Source organism: Augochlora pura, chromosome 11 (genome assembly GCF_028453695.1).
Source record: "Augochlora pura isolate Apur16 chromosome 11, APUR_v2.2.1, whole genome shotgun sequence".
Taxonomy (NCBI): Eukaryota; Metazoa; Arthropoda; class Insecta; order Hymenoptera; family Halictidae; genus Augochlora; species Augochlora pura.
The window spans coordinates 227,322-244,967 of NC_135782.1; the positions used below are offsets into that span (position 1 = coordinate 227,322).

General features: G+C 52.6%; 4 protein-coding genes across 4 annotated transcripts; 3 read left to right on the plus strand and 1 right to left on the minus strand.

Annotated features, from left to right (window-relative positions):
• The first annotated feature begins 1,088 nt into the window (after nt 1–1,088).
• Nucleotides 1,089–10,477, plus strand: Emp (epithelial membrane protein). The gene is made up of 6 exons (XM_078194131.1): nt 1,089–2,518; nt 7,013–7,350; nt 7,887–8,384; nt 8,455–8,653; nt 8,722–8,930; nt 9,012–10,477. The coding sequence occupies exons 1-6, from the start codon at nt 2,461–2,463 to the stop codon at nt 9,267–9,269; spliced, it is 1,560 nt and encodes a 519-aa protein (XP_078050257.1). The 5' UTR covers nt 1,089–2,460; the 3' UTR covers nt 9,270–10,477.
• Nucleotides 10,395–13,356, minus strand: LOC144476843 (scavenger receptor class B member 1). The gene is made up of 4 exons (XM_078194132.1): nt 12,350–13,356; nt 11,801–12,078; nt 11,479–11,731; nt 10,395–11,415 (listed from the first exon to the last, which is right to left on the minus strand). Exons 1-4 carry the CDS (start codon nt 13,007–13,009, stop codon nt 11,062–11,064), a joined length of 1,545 nt encoding a protein of 514 aa, XP_078050258.1. The 5' UTR covers nt 13,010–13,356; the 3' UTR covers nt 10,395–11,061.
• Nucleotides 13,357–13,554: 198 nt separating this feature from the next.
• Nucleotides 13,555–15,382, plus strand: LOC144476846 (splicing factor 3A subunit 2-like). The gene is made up of 2 exons (XM_078194136.1): nt 13,555–14,925; nt 14,993–15,382. The coding sequence occupies exons 1-2, from the start codon at nt 14,380–14,382 to the stop codon at nt 15,269–15,271; spliced, it is 825 nt and encodes a 274-aa protein (XP_078050262.1). The 5' UTR covers nt 13,555–14,379; the 3' UTR covers nt 15,272–15,382.
• A 375-nt stretch (nt 15,383–15,757) lies between these two features.
• Rcd-1 (Required for cell differentiation 1) lies at nt 15,758–17,644 on the plus strand. The gene is made up of 3 exons (XM_078194135.1): nt 15,758–16,458; nt 16,544–16,938; nt 17,005–17,644. The coding sequence occupies exons 1-3, from the start codon at nt 16,132–16,134 to the stop codon at nt 17,207–17,209; spliced, it is 927 nt and encodes a 308-aa protein (XP_078050261.1). The 5' UTR covers nt 15,758–16,131; the 3' UTR covers nt 17,210–17,644.
• Nucleotides 17,645–17,646: the final 2 nt, after the last annotated feature.

The following is a 17,646-nucleotide window of genomic DNA, read 5'->3' on the forward strand; positions in this document are numbered from 1 at the left end:
ATAGCAATTGCAAGCGAATCCGATCGAAACGGATGGTCATCTAATCGAGCAAATTTTCTTGTTTCCCATGCAGGAATTAGCAAGAAACTCTTGATAGCGATAATTAAGCCGTCGCGGGACAAGACGGGACGAAATGCAATCAGTTGCGTAATATTTAAATAAACACGAGTCTATAGATAATACGGTAGAAGCTGACACGATCTAGTGTACCGCAAGTCTAGTTTATCCGAGATTTCCGGAAATGTTTTCCGTGTCATGAAATTACAGGAATTAGGTTCCAATGAAGGGGTCAAGGGTCTCGTTATTCGTGATCCCGACGTGTTTCAAGCAAGGGCAACCCGTGCGTTACACAATTATTTCATAGCAGAGCAATTATACACGTGCTCATTCGCGTCAACAAACAATTCGCGGCATGCCGTGTCGTACCGTCTCGACTCGTTTCGTTTTAAGGAACGATCTTTTATGGAGAAACTTTTCCGCCCTACATAAGTAGGCCACTACAATGTCGACGAAAAGGGAGATAGAACGCAGCGCGTTCCTAAATCAGAAGGGAATGTTATTGCAGTTGTAATCGGCGTAAACGCCGTTAGTAATGACGGGTAGTAATGACCCGGGGCAGGTGAGATTGCCTGAATCTTGCATTATAGCGTTATAGAAATTGGCATGGACGTTTGTACGAGCACCGATGGTAAAGAAACAGAACGATAAAGAAGACGGGCAGAGAGTAGTTTGTCGGTAAGAGTCGAATAGATAGCAGGAGGATGGTGCGAGACTGAGATGAAAAAGAAATGGAAGATGGGGACGATAGTGGTGACGTGGTGACGGAGAAGGCAGAGAAGGATGGCGGTTCGCCTCCTGGTTGGAAAAAGAAAAATGAGCTGTCAGAGAAAGAGGAAAACTGGTTGTTAAAGAGAGAGAGGGAGAGAGAAAGAGTGTTGTACGATAAGGTGGTGGTTGAAGTTGAGGTGGTGGGAGAACGCAACGTGGAAGGAGACCACGGCGAAGAGAACAGAAGGAAGAGAAGAATCGGTAGAATCGGAGAGCGAAAGAACCGGTGGGGGTAATAATAAATCGTTCACCTGAACCGCATGCTTGCCGTTCACGATGCAGTCGTGCGGGAAGAGGGCAGCGTTCGTATAGACATCCGCGCGTAGTCTTTCGGGCGACCTCGTAGGGATCGCTTCGTTTCGTATCGCATCGCACCGCATCGTTTCCTTTCGATCTTGAGACTTTTCTGCTCTCGTATCGTATGCAGTGGCACTTTCAAATTCCACCGAGTCGCCAGTGTTCGACCGTTTCGCTGTGAACGGCAGTAAACACGAATGCAGCCGTTATCCGTGTTAGTTGGTAATTCGGTCGAGCGTTTTTCCGTCCCGTTGCTTCACGGCACGAACGTTTAAATTTTGCAAGAGTTTCAACGGAACGAGAAATTAACCAGCGCGAGCGTGCCAGGGCCCTTCTAGGGATCGGATTTTTGGAAGTTGATTTCGATTAACGCGAATTCCGATCGACTTGTGCGCGGAGAAAGCCGATGCGTGTGAAGCAGATAATTTGCAAATTGGCAGATAGCTAGCTCGATGCCCGTTGCTCGTTTCTCCGGTGAGCAGATTGCGCGCGCTCGGTGTCGTTGTTGCGTTCCCGTCGAATCGCCGCGCCGGTGGCACACTTGACGCTTCGAAAGGAGAATAGACTTTCTCCTTCTCACCGATCCTCGTGCCGCGAATCGCCGCGAACCACCGCGCGCCGTGTTTCGTTGCGTTGCTTTGCATTGCGTCGCGTTGCGTTGCGTCGCTTCGATTTGCCTTGTTTTGCTTCGCGGTCCGTTCTCGCGCGGAGTAAAGGACGTCTTCGAAGACTCCGTAGAAGACTCGTTTTATTGGGGGGCATCGACGACAACCATTTCCGAGACAGTCGAGACCAACGTAAACGGTGGTGACGGCGACAGCGACAGCGACGGCGACGGTAACGGTGACTGTGACGGTGACGGTGACGAGGGCAACGAGAAGGAGGAGGAAAAGGAGAAGGGGGAGAAGCAGGACGATGATCAAGGTCTGATCGACGAGAAGAAGAAGTGGCAGGACGTATTAAAATTCTAAACGTCGTCGCGTGTTCGTAGAGTTCTCGAAACCGTTCGAAATCAAAGGAACTCTGAAACCGGCCGTAGGAAAAAGCTCGTGGAATCGAGCGAACCGAGCGAACGGGGCCAAATAAACCGAATAAATCGGAAGACAGAGCGCGAGGCTCGGTCGACGAAGGAGCTAGCCGAGAGGAGAGCGATAAAGAAGGAGGAAGGGAGGTCAAGGAGAACGAAGAGAGAAGGAAAGAGGGAGTAGAAGAAGCGCGAGGTCGTTTAAACGCAAGAAGAAGACGCACGCGACCGTAAGGAAGGAGAAAGGAGAAACGAGAGAGACGAGGGAGAGCCGAGAGTTCGTCGACGCGTGTACGCGGTGACCAATCAAGATGAGGGTACACCGTGGGATTTGCGCGAAATTGCAAGGAGGATTTCTCAGGCGATGGTGTAAGTAAACGACGAAACGGTGGCACGGTGAAACGGAGGCGATCGCAACGGTGTTACGGTGTTAGATGTTACGGATCTGGTCTCTCCGGTGCGTTCTCTCCTCGCGTTCGCCCGGTCTCGTCGCCGAGCAACGAGCTGCGAGGAGCGATCGTGCTACGCCGTATCCTTCGAGGGAAGGCTAGTTAACGAGATCGTTAACGCGGTTACCGGCGCCACAACCGTCACGCTCTATGCGCTCTTAATTCGATTCGATGAACGTGTCATTTCGTATGCCTGCTCAATGAGTCATCGCGTCGCGTCGCGTCGTTTGGTTTCATCTCGAGTCGCGTCGAAACGCAACGTGCGGCCGTGACGCACCTTTGTGGTACCGCACCGGTGGCCGGACCGTAGCCGCACCGCTCGAAATTGCCCGACATCGACGTGGTATCCTCTCGGTATCTTCGGTTACGACGCGAGCAACCGAAGAGCTCTTATCCCCGCGCGACAAAATCGCGAGCAGTCGTCGTAAACCGGGCTCTTTCTTACTTTCACTTCGAGTTCGCGAGCGCGGACGCGATCGTTAACGAGAACGCGAGCGGGAAACTCGAATGGAAACGGCATCGTTCGCTGCTTATCGTATCGTACCGTATCGTATCGTGGGTATCGTTAGAAGCTGCGAGGATCGCGGGCGGCAAGTTGAGATTGCGAGGCGATCGGATCGACCCGCGTACCCAGCGCAGTCGAGGACGAAGAAAAAGATCGGCGATCAAATGCAAAAAGTAGTTTTGCGTGTCGCGACTAAACGTCGCGAGGCTATTATGGTGCTCGAACGAGTCAATGTTGGATGTTCGTTCGTAATGGTATTGCCGGAGGGTATTACTCGTGCGTCAGAAGGCGAACTTTGATACCATTACTAGGAACGATCAAGCGGGAAGATACTTGCTATTCCGGGTCTATTATTGAGGTTTTTTTCTGCCGTTGATCGGTTCGTTATGCAACTTTTCGTCGCCGTCTCGCTTCGAACAGGTAGGAACAGGAACTCCCAGAGCAGGGAGATTGCAACGTAACACTGCTCTCCGATTCCAATGCTAGATGCGTAGGATCGGGACGATCGAGCCGAGTCCGGTTTCATTGGAAACCTCGACAGCGATAAACTTAACAGGGTACCCTAGACTCGGTCCTCCTGGAACGCGGAGCATGGAAGATGAGAGACCGGCGAGGCTTTTAACAAATTGAAAAACTAGAGGCGAAATTACTGGACGGTCAGCTCGTGACTCGGTTCGATCTGGTTTGCCCGCGTCGACGTTCCGACCGTGGTGTTGGCTCGTTTGCTAGGCGCGAAACCTTCCGAGTAAGAGCAGGAAGCGTAGCCTTATATAATAGCGAGTAATTGCCGACAAGTACGCGTAGGTAGGTAGACGTAGGTTCGGCTTTTAGGATCGCGGCTCGCGCAACAACGCCGTCGCTTCGTTCTCGCCGCGGATCGCGTCGACGATACCCGACGGACTCTTATCGAACCTCGCCGAGCAGCCTCGGGAAAAGTAGACGCGAAAAGGGAAACGGGGACGCGACGAGATGTCAGAATCGGCTGTTCGCGTGATGCAACGCGCGAGCTGCCGTGTCTCGTTGCTGGGACACGCGTCGCGGGTCCCGCTTCGAACCAGTTGCGTCGTTCTCGTTGCACGCGCGTATGTTATGTAGCGATCTCTCGTCCGAACCGGCGAACGTTCGATCGCATTCCTTTCGACTCGATATCGGCGGCGGCGTACAGGAGCTACCCGAACCTCGTCGCTTAGCAAACAGCAACGGGTGTTGCGCGGCGCGCCGCACCTTGCGGGCTAAACGGCCGAGGAAACGACTACTCCCGTTTCCACGGTCGCTTCCGGTTTCCGGTTTATCTTTACCCGCCGTCGCTCGTCGCGAGGCATCGTTCCCTAGGCGGATCAGTCGCGTTCGAGTACAAAATATCCTCCGAATAGCCCGCGAGTCCCCGCTCGTCTAGACGCGTGCACGCGTACGAGTAGAAGGCGGCAACGAGACGGAACGGCCGACACGATCTTTCGCCGAACGGTTCGCTCGGTGGTGTTGCGCTTTCACCTGCTTGGTGCGTACGCGTAGATTCTTCCGTACGCGGAGCAGCCATCGGTAATTCGCTGTAAATACCGGGCTCCGATCGAATCGCGGTTCTAAGAAAGTAAGAGCGATTTCGGTAAAAACCGACGGTTAAACCGACCGGTGTGCACGGACAACCCGAGATGGTTTCCTCGTTCCCTCGTTTCCGCGGTCGAAACGATTAACCGTTAAGAAAGAAAAAAAACGGCGGCGTAGGAGTCACCGCGTCGAGATACCGTGCCTCTGAGAAGTCGAAAGCGAGCCTCGCTCTGGTATTCTGCGTAAAACTATCAAGAGTTTCTTTCGTCTTCTCGCGATTTTGCCAACGCCTCGCATCGCATCGCCTCGAGTCGCGAGCCGCCTCTTACCAAACAATTTCCCTCTACCGAGGTAGCGACGCGACGGCAACGACAAGTCTGTCGGATGGCCCCGTCCGTCCGTTTCGACGCGAAGCTCTGGCCATCGACTGTTTAGTCAAGGACAAAGAGCACGCGTCGTTGCGTCTTTCGGACCTTCGGTCGGGGACCCTCTTTCGTAGGCCATACGCTCGTTTCGTTCCCTCGAAAAAGAGGCCCGCGGTGCCGCTCGCGCGTCCCGTCCTTCAGCTCTCTCGCCTCTCGTCTCTTCCCATCGCCGCGACGAGCCGTGGGAATTTTCGCGTACGCGCAACAATCGTTTAGAAATTTCATTTGGATCGGGAGACGGACGATTTTACGTTCACCGCGTTCGAGCTTTCGAGCGTTCGAGAGAGCGCGCGAGTCAATGAAAATATAGCGCGCATAAAACCGAGGGTCCGGTCGTTTTATTGGATCACCGAGGATACAACGTTCCCGTACGAGGCGTGGCGGTGCGTGGCCGTGCGTGGCGACGCGAAACGCGAAAAGCGAAGCGCGTGGCGATGCGTGCGAGCACGCGGAAAAAAACCGTAAAAATGCATTAGGGACGCTCAAAGGTCCGTTTGCTCGTCCACCGATTACAAACCAGGTCAATCGAGCGCCGCGACCCGCCGAAATTAAACGTTACAGCGAATTCGCAAATATGCGGGCTCTGCAAACGATCCAGGAATTTCCGCGGCCGACCGACGCCGCTCCGCGCGTGCCGCGTCGCCTCGCATTCCTTTCGACACCTTCGAAACAATCGCAACGATCGACACGATCGATCCGAGGTATCCGTTTCGTAATTCTAGTCGCGGTCGCTTCGATGAATTTCTGTCGCGCGAATCGCTGCTGGACGCAACGCCGATATCGCCGCGCGATGCCACGCCACGCCACGCCACGCCATGCCATCATGGGAACGCGAGCCGGGACTTTGAGTTTACGGCCAAAAAACAAAGTCGCTCGGTTAGTTCGTGCACGCGTCGCGTTCGATGGAAAGTACCGGCCTCGAGGTCGCGACACCGGCTCGAAGGATTTTGTAAGGTCGGACGCGTGACGTCCGCGAGCGGACAAGTCGTGTCGCGCATTCTGGATCGCCGTCGCCATCGTCGTCGACATCGACGTCGCGTTTCCGACGGCGTCGGCACGCGCTCGTAGTCGCGCGATCCTTACTCTCGATAAACCGGGGAAAATTCTTTGAATAGAACCGCTCGATCGATTCGATGCGGATTCCTGATCGCGTCTCGGCGCGACGTGATGCGACGCGTCGCTCGACTAGATAGAATCGTTCGACGAAGCCTATGAGTCGCGGTTTTTCAAGAGAATCGGAAAATACGGAAGCCGCGACGGGAGGACCAAGGCGACGCGACCAAGCGGGAAAAAGTAGGACCCCCGCCCGTTGCGAAGGCCGGCTCGCGCGTTGTCGCGTACGTGCCTTTTCGTCTACGTGACTAAAAATTTAACTGGTCGATCGTCGTTGTGTCCGCGATCGCGGGACGCACCGCGAGCCGCGAGCACTGCGAACGCCGCGCAATCGGCGCTCTCGGCCGTGCTCGCGACATCGTACGGTTGGTTGGCCGAGCAAAACTTCGAGGTATCGACGACGGCTCGCGATCGTTTTTCGAGGTCTCGAGAACCTCGAAAGCGACGCGTTTCGTAAACCACGGACGTCGCGTGACGCGTCCCGCGAATGCTCTTCGTCTCGAAAGACCGATCGAAACCACGAACGCTCGCTGTCCGAATGGCCGGTAAGGAAAGCATCGGTCGAGAAACCGATTTCGAACGCTTCGGAATCGTGTAATCGAAAACTGCGAGTTCCCTTTGACGCGACCCGACGGCTGACACGGACGAGCGCGACTCGCTCGACTCGCACGACGGGATAGAAAGCAAAGCCGATCTTGGAAGCGAGCGCGAGCGTGGGCGTTGCGGAGCATCGCGGCCGTCTCCGGCTGCGGGACGACCACTTTCTTTTCTTGAGTTTCTTGGCGATGCGACGAGACCGATCAATTTCCGTTTGATACGATTGCAGGGGCTGCGGTAGCCGTTGGAGCTCTGCTGATCATAGCGGCGGCGATCCTGGCGGCGGTGTTTCCGAAACTGGTCGACGTTCTGCTCAACAGGGAGATAGCCTTGCGCGAGGGCGGCCGCACGTTCAAATGGTGGAAAGAGCCGCCGGTGACCCCTCAGCTGAGCGTATACATCTACAACATGACAAACGCGGATGAGTTTTTGAACGACGGCCAGAAACCGACGCTGATGGAGCTCGGCCCCTACGTGTACCTCCAACAATGGGAGAAGGTCCAGGTGAAATTCAACGACAACGACACGGTGTCGTACAAAGTGAAGAAGCGATTCGTCTTTTCGCCGGTAAGCATTGAATTATTACAATCGCGCGTCTCGCTGGCCGCGGCGAACAGGAAACGCGGGAAAATCGCGAGAAACGGGAATCGGGGAGAAAGAGGACCGAGAAAAGGGGAAAGAGAACGGAAAAGGTGCCGGCGGAGATGGTGGCGGTGGTGTGGCGGCAGTGGTTTCTTGTAAAAGTTCTCGAGAGTAAGTCGGGTCGCGAGGTATGACGCAACGGTGCTAGGTAACGATAGTCTGGTTGAGTAAGATCGTAATAGCGGAGCAACGCGCTTCCGTGAATTAAAAGCAAAAGCAAAAGCCGCCGTGCTGGTAACGTTTGGCCAACGCGGCACGTTTCTCCGAGAACACGCACGACACCTCGGTTCTCAGGATTGTCGGTATTGTTCGAAAGAACAATGCGGACTCGCGCGAATAATATCGGCCGTTCGCATCGATGACAGTCGAGGCGTTCTCGCGTTTTCGAAAGAGCGAAGCGACGCGCTCGCGTCGTCGAATCGGAAACATGAAAAGGATACGACGCCGTTGGATCGTTTCAGGAAAAATCGGTGGGCTCCGAGGAGGACTTGGTGGTGGTGCCGAACGTGCCGATGCTCTCGGCGACCAGTCAGTCGAAGCACGCGGCCCGTTTCCTGCGACTGGCGATGGCCTCGATCATGGACATCCTGCGGATAAAGCCGTTCGTCGAGGTGTCGATCGGGCAGCTGCTCTGGGGATACGATGACCCGTTGCTCAAGTTGGCCAAGGATGTCGTGCCGAAGGAGCAGAAATTGCCTTACGACCAGTTCGGTCTGATGTACGGCAAGAACGCGACGATGCCCGATTGGTTCACCATCTTCACCGGGCAAGGGGACATCACCAAGTACGGGGTACTCGACAAGTGGAACGGAAAGAGCAGCCTGGGTCACTGGACCACGCCCGAGTGCGATAGCGTCGCCGGCAGCGACGGCAGCATCTTCCCTCCGCGCATCACCAAGGAGTCGGTCCTCAAGGTTTTCGACAAGGATCTGTGCCGAGCCCTGCCTCTGGTCTACAAGGTGAGACGAGCGAGCAGAGTCCGGCTTCGTGCCATCCGAATTCGAGTTCGAACGAATCGTTCCGTTTCAGGAGGAGGTCACCACCGCCGGCGGAATCCCCGGCTACAGATTCGTCCCGTCCCAGGACGCGTTCGCCTCCCCCGGCAGAGTGGAGTCGCAGCGATGCTTCTGTCCGGCGGGGCCGCCGTGCGCGCCCGAGGGCACCTTCAACGCGTCCCTTTGCCAATACGAGTCGCCGATTCTGCTCAGCTTCCCGCACTTTTATCTCGGTAAGGTCCCTCCACGCAGACCTCCCCCTCGCACCGTTCGCGTTAGTTCCACGGCCGACCATTTCCAGCCGATCCCGCGCTGCGCGAGGCCGTCAACGGGATATCGCCGCCGGTCGACGAGAACCATCAGTTCTTCATCGACGTGCAGCCGATGATGGGCACTTCGCTGAGGGCGAAGGCGAGGGTTCAGATCAATCTTGCGGTGAGCCAGGTGCGGGACATCAAGCAGGTCGCCACGTTCCCCGACATCGTCTTCCCCATCATGTGGTTCGAGGACGTCAGTATCGTTTCGAATTCGACCGATTCGCGGACATTCATCGGAACCCGTCGATATTTACGGTGATTTCTGTGTTTACAGGGAATCGACGAGCTCCCGCCGGAGATGCGGAACCTGATGAAGATGGCGGTGGACGCGCCGCCGATCGCTCGATCGGCCGTCTCCGGGGCGCTCGCGGCGATCGGCGCCGTCGTTCTAATCGGCGCGCTCGTGTGCCTGGCGCGTGCCGCGAAACGTCAAGAGAAACTTCATCTGAGCAATCCGTTACCATCGAACGCCAGCGCCGGTAAAACCGGTCAGCTGAATCCGGCTTTCCAGAATTCCGCCGGTTCCAAGTAGATCGACTCGCTAGACTCTGTCGACTCGGTTCGAACTCGGTTCCTCGACTTCCCCCCGCCCCGACACCGGATAATCCGCCGATCCTTCTCGAAACCCGACGACACGGCCAGACGCTCAATTTCCGTGCTCGCTCGTTTCTATATTGCTCTCTCTCTCTCTCTCTTTCTCTCTATCGATTCGAGACACGCGACGCGAGTGCTTGATACGGTCGAACAAATAAAAACGGTAAAAGTAGAATGAGAAACGGATCTACGAGAGAAGAAGAGACGATAAACTTGGGTCGCGTTTACGTCCAAATGCATAGCTCGAATTCGAGTCGGTGTCGGGATCGGGATCGGGGTCGGGATCGGTGACGGTGACGGTGACGGTATCGGTGTCGGTGCGTTGGGATTAAACGAATAAACGAACAAACGAACAAACGTTCGATCGGAGAAAGGAAGAGAGTGCTAGGCTGCGTCGCTTAACGGTACATTGTACACGACTCACCGTTTTCAAGAACTGTGCCGTGTTCTCGACACACCTAGTTTATACGGGTAGAGTCTACGACTCCTTCCTCGTATCCGTTTTTTTCAACCATTTGGTCGAAAAGCGAAAAGCAGCGAGAAAGCCTTCGTTGATTGCAACTTGTATTATTCTAGAAATGTGTATATGCAGCTACGGAAGATACCAATTGAGGAAGCAATTAAACTAGGGAGAGAGAGAGAGAGAGAGAGAGAGAGAGAGGGGGAGAAATAAGGGTGGGGAGAATCTCGGAAGGTTGGCGAAAGAACCGTGAAAAACTGTCGAATCTGGAACAGGATTCCAGATCGTCGATTTGAATCGACGGGGCTCATCGACGGAAGCTGCCAAGGAAATCATTCCGTCCAATGAACGCGTGCGTGCACGCGTAGATAGTAAATAGCGAATAGTAAATACGTATTCTTTGTCAGTTTGTACATACTCGAACAGCGCGTACTTTGCAACTATCGAGCTCCTCCTATTGTTATTCATTACTGGTTCGAGTATACGCGCCTCTCGTTCTAAACATCGTTACTCTGGATGGATTTCGGTTAGGTTCTTATTCTTAGGTGAAAAAATAGTTTTGTACCACGTTGGAGCGCGCGAGCAGGTAATAAAACTGCGAAATGGTTTTAAAATCGGTCGGATTCGTGTCAATTCGATCGTCGAGCGATTCGATGGAGACGAATAAATGTTTTATAAGACAGGTACACGATGCTTACTTCGCGAGTCAATTCCACTGGCTACCAAAGTCTCTCGAATCTTCGTGTCTCGTGCCGCGTCCGAGCGCCTGAAACTAATCGACCACCGCGTTCGCAGATATCCTGCTCCATCACGCGAGTACTTGTTGCCGTTGTACGCGTTCGCGATAACTTCCAGAAAAAATAATACAGCACTTATCTCGTGTCTTGGTATACGTCGTCCGATGCGACCTCGGTTATCTGTTTCGAAGGAAGTGGACCGCTTTGATGTTCGCGTTCGCGTTCTCGTTTTGTGTTCGCGTGCGACCGAATCGATCGTGAACGTAAACAACGAAGATATCGAGATCCTTCCTCGATAAGCGACACGAAAGCGACGCGATCGATGGAGCATGGAAACGTCTGGGACCTCGGTCGGTCGGTTGGTCGGTCGCTCGACTCATCCATCCAACCAATTCACGAACCAGGACTCTCGTTACCGTAACGAGAAATTACGCGGTCGAGTCTCTTTCGAAGGCTCTCCGATCGCGTTGGTTCGGCTTGGCGTTGGTATCGGGAACGACTACGACAAAAGACGGAAGGTGGATCGAAACGATTCACGTTGTCGCAACGACGTCTTGCCGTATTTTTCTTTGGTCTCTCGTCGACTCGAGTTTGATGTCTTGAACAGGCTCGACTTTCTTAAACGCGGCGACCAGACCACCGAAGAAGAGCACAACGCCGACCAGACTACACCATTGAAATCCAGCTTCGATCGCGTTGACGAGATAGTGGCTCCGATAAAGCAGCTGCTTCACAGATTCGGGAAACTCCTCGACCTTGGTGTCCGTCCAGATCACCGGCAAGATCGTTCCGTCTTTCAAACGATCCGCGAACGGCAATCCAACAGCCTTGCGCACCTCCATGTTCAGCTGAAGCTTCATCCTGGTGGCCAACGTGATGCCCAATCGCTGAAATTGTTTCGGAATCGATGAAGATCGCGTCGGCGCGTAGAGAAAAGTTGACTCGCTCACCTGGTGAAGATCGATGTAGCTCTCGCGATGTTCTCGCTTCGGCGACAAACCGTCGATCTCTTCGAACAGAGACTCGTCCGCCGCGTAAAAGTGAGGAAACGAAACCAGCAGCGGAGTGCCGGCTCTGCAGGTGGAAACGTTGAAGGTCCCGGCCGGGGGGCATCTCCTCGAGTCGCGATTGTCGGGATCCTTTTGACAAAAGCAGGTGTTCTCGTCGGACGTTGTCGTGAAGACGTTGCTCGGCAGTTTGAACCTAGTAACGACAGCGGTAACGAAACAATGTCGCGACGCTACGTAAGGGAAGGAAGACGATTTCGCTTACCTATAAGTAGGAATGCCTTGGGCGTTGTCGCGCCGATCGAATTCGAACGGTATACGCCGGCAAACGTCTTTCGCGTACACCTGCAGCGTGGTGTTGTACGGCTGTTCGATCCAGTGCGGCGGGAACATGCTGCCGTCGGTGCCGAACACACGATCGCATTGCTCGTCTTCCCAGACCTTGCGATCCTGCACCCCGTTCACTCGCTCGATCAGTCCGATGTGTTCGAGATCGTCGACTCCCGTGCGCATCGTGATGCGATCTTCGTTTACGCCGTTTCTCTGAAATTTCCAAACGATTAAGATTACCAATGCGATTTCCAGATCTTTTTGCTGCGCGTCGCTTTCTTGGCCCCTGATCTCTCCGCGACCTCCGAGACCTTGCAGTCACGCGACAGTGTCGATCCATGCATCGCGATCGGTAGAACGTTTTGCGGTGTTTCGAGCGATCGTTGCAACGAGCGAGCGGGAGAGAAAAAGAGAGAGAGAGAGAGAAATTGGTCGGATCAGCTTTAATCGTAACCGTAGTCGCAGTCGCAGTGATAATACGTACAAATGCGAGAAGTCCAAATTTTTCGAATGGAAGGTTGACTTTTAGCGACGAGTAAGGCTTGATCGTGCTAAAGAGTTCGTCTTCGTAGCCCCAAAGGAATTCGCCGACCGGCAACTTGAGGAACAGCTTGGAGCGTAGGCCGGAAAGCAGCATGGTCAAGAATAGCTGCATCAGGTAGGGTAAGTTTCGAGAGAAGGCCAACATGGACACGAGTAAGACGTTCGGAACGATCACCGTTTGATCGTCCGACTCGCCGGACACCCACTCGAAGGTTCTTCTCTCTTGGTAGGTAATCGTCCCATTCTCGTGTATCTGCGGGTTCACTCTGCTCAAAGACTCCCGGTAGACGAAAGGTCCGACCTCTTGCACCCGCAGCTTGGTCGCGTTCCCGCTCTCAAACTCCTTCAGATTGGTGTAGTTGAACACGTAGACGCTCAACAGCAGACCGACCGGCGGCTGCTGCCACAGCAGATACGCCGACGTGCCGTTTCGTAGCTCCAAGTTGGACAGGACCGCATTTTGGAACGCATTCGTGAACCAAAACGCCACAAACATCGTTATGCTGATGAACGCGGCCAAGCCGTAAAGCCACAGGACCCGCCTGCTCCTCGATCCGTCGAAGCCTTTCCGGATCGCTCTCGCCCAGCACCTCGTCTCCATGGTATCAACGATTCACGATCTCTTCGTCGCGGTTTTACTAAAACGAATGGTCAAACGGTAGAACGAACGGACCCGCGAACGCGCGGTTCTCGATTACAGCCGAGGCGCTTGTTTGCTCGCTCTTCCGACGGTCTGTTCGCCGCCAAAGAATACGTTGACGGCGCACAAAAATCTCCCCACCTTTCCTCGAATCGTTGATAACCTTTTCCGCGATGATGACCCCAGTTTGCCACCAAAGTTGGGACACGCTCTTGAAATCCTCTCGACGACCGGTGACTGGTGCTCGGACGACGCTGCGATCCGCGGATCGCGCCGCTCCTGCTCCTCGACTTCTTCCTCCGCTCGACGGAGACATTCCTCTATCGTTCGATTCGATCCGCCTCTTTCCCTCGAGCTTCTGCCAGTTACGATCTCGTCGCGTTCACAATTTTTCCACGAGTTTTACGCGTCGATGCGACAACGTGACGTTGCGGAAACATCGACCGCGTTTCCGAGGAGAGTATCGGTATCTCGCGCAGACGAAAAAATCCATAGGAAGATCGATAATTGACCCGTCATTGCCTCGATGTCAAAAGTGGGATTTCCTACCGAAGCGTACACGTTTCCCGTCTACGAAGTGATACGAGGCGATACGAGACGATACTGGTCCATGCAAGACGGGCCATAATTCACGCGCTACCATAATTCCTGAAAAAGCTGCCCGGACGCGTGCCATAGAGAAATCAATGTCGCTCGAATTCGAAATCGCCGAGTTTTTGTGTTCAGACTAATCATTTTTGCGAGAAGCGGGAAAAATTGGCGCAACGCAACGCGCCGGAAGCCGGTGACTCCGAAAAGGGTCATCTCGATGCGCTTCGTCGCCGTTGATTCAGTTTTATCGAGACCGTTCGATGTTGTGACTGGCAGATGCCCTTTTCACCCGCTTGTGTCGTGCGAACATGGCGCGAACCGTGTCACGATCCGCGTCGTGCCCCGGTATGTCCATATCCATGTCCACATCCATATCCATATTCCCCGGACGAGTACAAACATCGCTCGAGCGTGGCAAATCGAACGACTCTTCTTATCCGGTACGATTGTATTATTCTTCGCTCGGAGACAAACGATTCAGGGAGAAACGGCGCTTCTTTCATAAAAGAAGACCACAACAGTCGCACGACCTCGTCGACTCGAAATCTCGAAATGGATCGCTGATCGAGATATGGTCGATAACCGAGAACGAGAACTAGTGCTGCCACGAACCGACGAGGCGAGAACTGACGTTGCCCACACTGCTCGAACATAACCTTTTCATCGCGTTGTTTGTTGTCTAGAATAAATCGGAACAACGATAAGTTATTACACAATAATTCTGAAAGGAAGAAAGTAAAATGGATTTCCAAAATCGTCCAGGAGGCAAAACTGGAGGCGGCGGTGTAGCTTCCTGGTCGGAAAGCAACCGGGATAGAAGAGAACGTCTGCGACAATTGGCGTTAGAAACTATTGATCTAAACAAAGATCCGTATTTTATGAAAAATCACTTAGGTTCTTACGAATGTAAACTGTGTCTGACTCTTCATAACAACGAGGGTAGTTATCTGGCTCATACGCAAGGTAAAAAGCATCAGGCTAACCTAGCTAGAAGAGCTGCCAAAGAAGCCAAGGAAGCGCCGCAGACTCTTGCACCGGAGAAACCTCGAGTTGAACCCAAGAAATTCGTGAAAATTGGTAGACCAGGTTATAGGGTAACCAAGCAACGCGATCCGGAAACTGGGCAACAGAGTCTATTGTTCCAAGTGGATTATCCAGAGGTTGCGGACAATGTAATACCAAGACACAGGTTCATGTCAGCCTATGAACAGAAAGTCGAACCACCAGACCGTAAATGGCAGTATTTACTGTTTGCAGCAGAACCTTATGAAACTATAGCATTTAAGGTAAATTAAACGTACGACGAGATTTGTATGTTGGAAATGGTTTCTAAATGTCATACGCATCTTTCAGGTCCCTAGTAGAGAAGTTGAAAAAGCGGAAGGAAAATTTTGGACACACTGGAATAAGGATACCAAGCAGTTCTTCCTGCAATTTGCATTCAAGAATGAGAAACCGTCGATTGGCAAAGTACCTCCACCACCGGTACCTCTGATAAGACCTGGATTGGGCCCACCGATGGTACCTGTACCACCACCGCCTAGACCTCCAATGTTTAATCCGGTTCCTCCGCCACCCGCGCTTCTAGCTACCGGAATGCAAATACCTCCACCACCTCCGCACATAGCTTAATAAATACATTTTTAAATACTTTTAAATACCGGAACTAAGAAACTGTTCTATTTTTAAGGTAATATCCTAATCTGTGTCTCGTCTATAAATTATAAAAACGATTTCCAACCATTTTTTTATTTAAGAATATACATATATTCAAAGAAGGAAGTTAAATTATATCATGTATAAATTTGAACAATCTGCACGGTATAAAACGTTGCACGCACCTTTCGGTCGGTCTTTCCGTGTTCGAAGCTTCGTCAATTCGAATACGTATTTTTATCGCAATTTTTCATCTTGCATATTTATCGTAATTAATGGTTTCTATTAAGGTTTATACGAATATAAATCTATACATATTTAAGTTAATTTACCTGATAGCAAAGAAATACGTTATATCTTGTTACCGACAAAGTTGGACGGCTTGCGCAGGCGCGGTCGAACAGAAATATTTTGTTCCGCGTTTCTCGTCGTTCGTCAGCCACCTGACGGCAGAATTCGCAAAGCATCATTCAAAGTTGGATGTTCTGTTTAAGTTTCACGTCGTTATCTGTCGTAACGTTTTGTATAATTGTCCGAAAGTGCAAGTGCGATACAGGCATCGAAAACCCTCGGCTCCCAGCGTTCTTACAAATCTACGAAACGAAGGAATTTCGGAGTCGGGGTGTTGCAGATTCATTTGTACGTTCCTAGTTCGTCGCGGCTAACCTCAAAATTTGTTTTCGAACTGGCTCCCGGGACGATCACCCGGTAGAGAGCGAAAGCAAGAACAACTCGACTCGATTCGGATCCCATAGATTCGATTCGAGACACGCGATTCCTGAGGCTAGAGAGATTTTGCAGGCGATCGACGAACCGACGGTGACGGTCTAGTTAGAATGAGTTCGCAGCAGAGTCCCGCTGCGCTTCAGTCATCGGTGGATCGAGAAAAGGTGTATACGTGGATTACCGAGTTGTCGAACCCTGAGACCAGAGAGAATGCGTTGATGGAACTAAGTAAAAAGCGCGAAGTCGTCCCCGACCTGGCCCCCATGCTGTGGCACTCGTTTGGCACGTCGGCCTCGCTGCTTCAGGAAATTATCAGCATTTATCCTGCCATAAATCCGGCCACGCTGACGGCCTACCAGAGCAACCGCGTGTGCAATGCGTTAGCCTTGCTGCAGTGCGTGGCCAGTCATCCAGAGACCAGATCAGCTTTTCTCCAGGTAAGCCAGCAGAATCCTTCTCTTATCCCATTCGGTTGTACTCTCGAATCTTTGTTGTTCTATAGCAAACATTTTGCTTTTCCAGGCCCATATTCCTTTGTTCTTGTATCCGTTTCTGCACACGATCAGCAAGACACGGCCGTTCGAGTACCTGAGATTGACCAGCTTGGGCGTGATAGGAGCTCTAGTTAAGACCGACGAGCAAGAAGTGATCACATTTCTGCTCACCACTGAAATCATCCCGCTCTGTTTGCGGATTATGGAGAGCGGCTCCGAACTCAGCAAAACGGTGGCTACGTTTATCCTGCAAAAGATTCTGCTGGATGACAGCGGTCTGTCGTACATTTGCCAAACCTACGACAGATTTAGCCACGTCGCGATGATTCTGGGAAAAATGGTCCTGTCCTTGGCCAAAGACCCGTCTGCGAGGCTGTTAAAGCACGTGGTCAGATGTTACTTGAGGCTGTCGGACAACGCGAGGTTCGTCTACCTACTGTTCGCGCGTAATACGCGGATTACAATGTGTTATTACCGAATTCGTTGCAGGGCGTTGCTGGCGCTCAGACAGTGCTTGCCGGATCAACTGAGGGACAACAATACGTTCGCGACCTGCCTACAAGAGGACGCGTCCACCAAACATTGGCTGAACCAACTTTTAAGGAACTTGGAGAACGGCCCCCAACTTGTGCCTCCCGCGCAAGCGGGCCAACAGGATCCCAGGACGATAGGCATGTCGCCTCTCGCGTCTTAACGTTACCCGGTTCTTCTCAGATTTTAGGTTTTGGATTCAAAGACGGTGACGTCCCGTCTCGTTCACAACGACGAATTTCCTCGACGACTGCTGGGCTACGAACAGTTCCCACCTTTGTCTTCTAGTCGCGATGTGCCACCGATCGCAGTACCGCAACGAAGACGATTAAATGCGAGTAATCGCTGATACGGTTTCCGATAAGAGCAGACCGCGGCTCGCCGAAATCACGAAAACGACGACTACGTGAATCTATGAGTATCCCGCAAGGAAGAGAAACGAAGAAACGTATGCCAACAACTTTCACGGATCCATCGCGCGACTTAACACAAACATATGTGTACGCGTTGCGTAAGCGCGAATCTACGATAAATATGTATATATTTATATTGTATTATATTATGCTATAGTATATTATATTGTATTATTTCACGTGTACG

What these genes read in the sequence shown, in the direction of transcription:
- Emp (XM_078194131.1), top strand. Translation starts at nt 2,461, where the DNA reads ATGAGGGTACACCGTGGGATTTGCGCGAAATTGCAAGGAGGATTTCTC. An exon ending in AGGATTTCTCAGGCGATGGT is followed by an intron (nt 2,519 to 7,012) that starts GTAAGTAAACGA and finishes ATACGATTGCAG; the next exon opens with GGGCTGCGGTAGCCGTTGGA. An exon ending in CTTCCCGCACTTTTATCTCG is followed by an intron (nt 8,654 to 8,721) that starts GTAAGGTCCCTC and finishes GACCATTTCCAG; the next exon opens with CCGATCCCGCGCTGCGCGAG.
- LOC144476843 (XM_078194132.1), bottom strand. Translation starts at nt 13,009, where the DNA reads ATGGAGACGAGGTGCTGGGCGAGAGCGATCCGGAAAGGCTTCGACGGA. An exon ending in AATTTGGACTTCTCGCATTT is followed by an intron (nt 12,079 to 12,349) that starts GTACGTATTATC and finishes TGGAAATTTCAG; the next exon opens with AGAAACGGCGTAAACGAAGA. An exon ending in GCTACATCGATCTTCACCAG is followed by an intron (nt 11,416 to 11,478) that starts GTGAGCGAGTCA and finishes AAACAATTTCAG; the next exon opens with CGATTGGGCATCACGTTGGC.
- LOC144476846 (XM_078194136.1), top strand. Translation starts at nt 14,380, where the DNA reads ATGGATTTCCAAAATCGTCCAGGAGGCAAAACTGGAGGCGGCGGTGTA. An exon ending in ATGAAACTATAGCATTTAAG is followed by an intron (nt 14,926 to 14,992) that starts GTAAATTAAACG and finishes CGCATCTTTCAG; the next exon opens with GTCCCTAGTAGAGAAGTTGA.
- Rcd-1 (XM_078194135.1), top strand. Translation starts at nt 16,132, where the DNA reads ATGAGTTCGCAGCAGAGTCCCGCTGCGCTTCAGTCATCGGTGGATCGA. An exon ending in CCAGATCAGCTTTTCTCCAG is followed by an intron (nt 16,459 to 16,543) that starts GTAAGCCAGCAG and finishes TTGCTTTTCCAG; the next exon opens with GCCCATATTCCTTTGTTCTT. An exon ending in AGGCTGTCGGACAACGCGAG is followed by an intron (nt 16,939 to 17,004) that starts GTTCGTCTACCT and finishes AATTCGTTGCAG; the next exon opens with GGCGTTGCTGGCGCTCAGAC.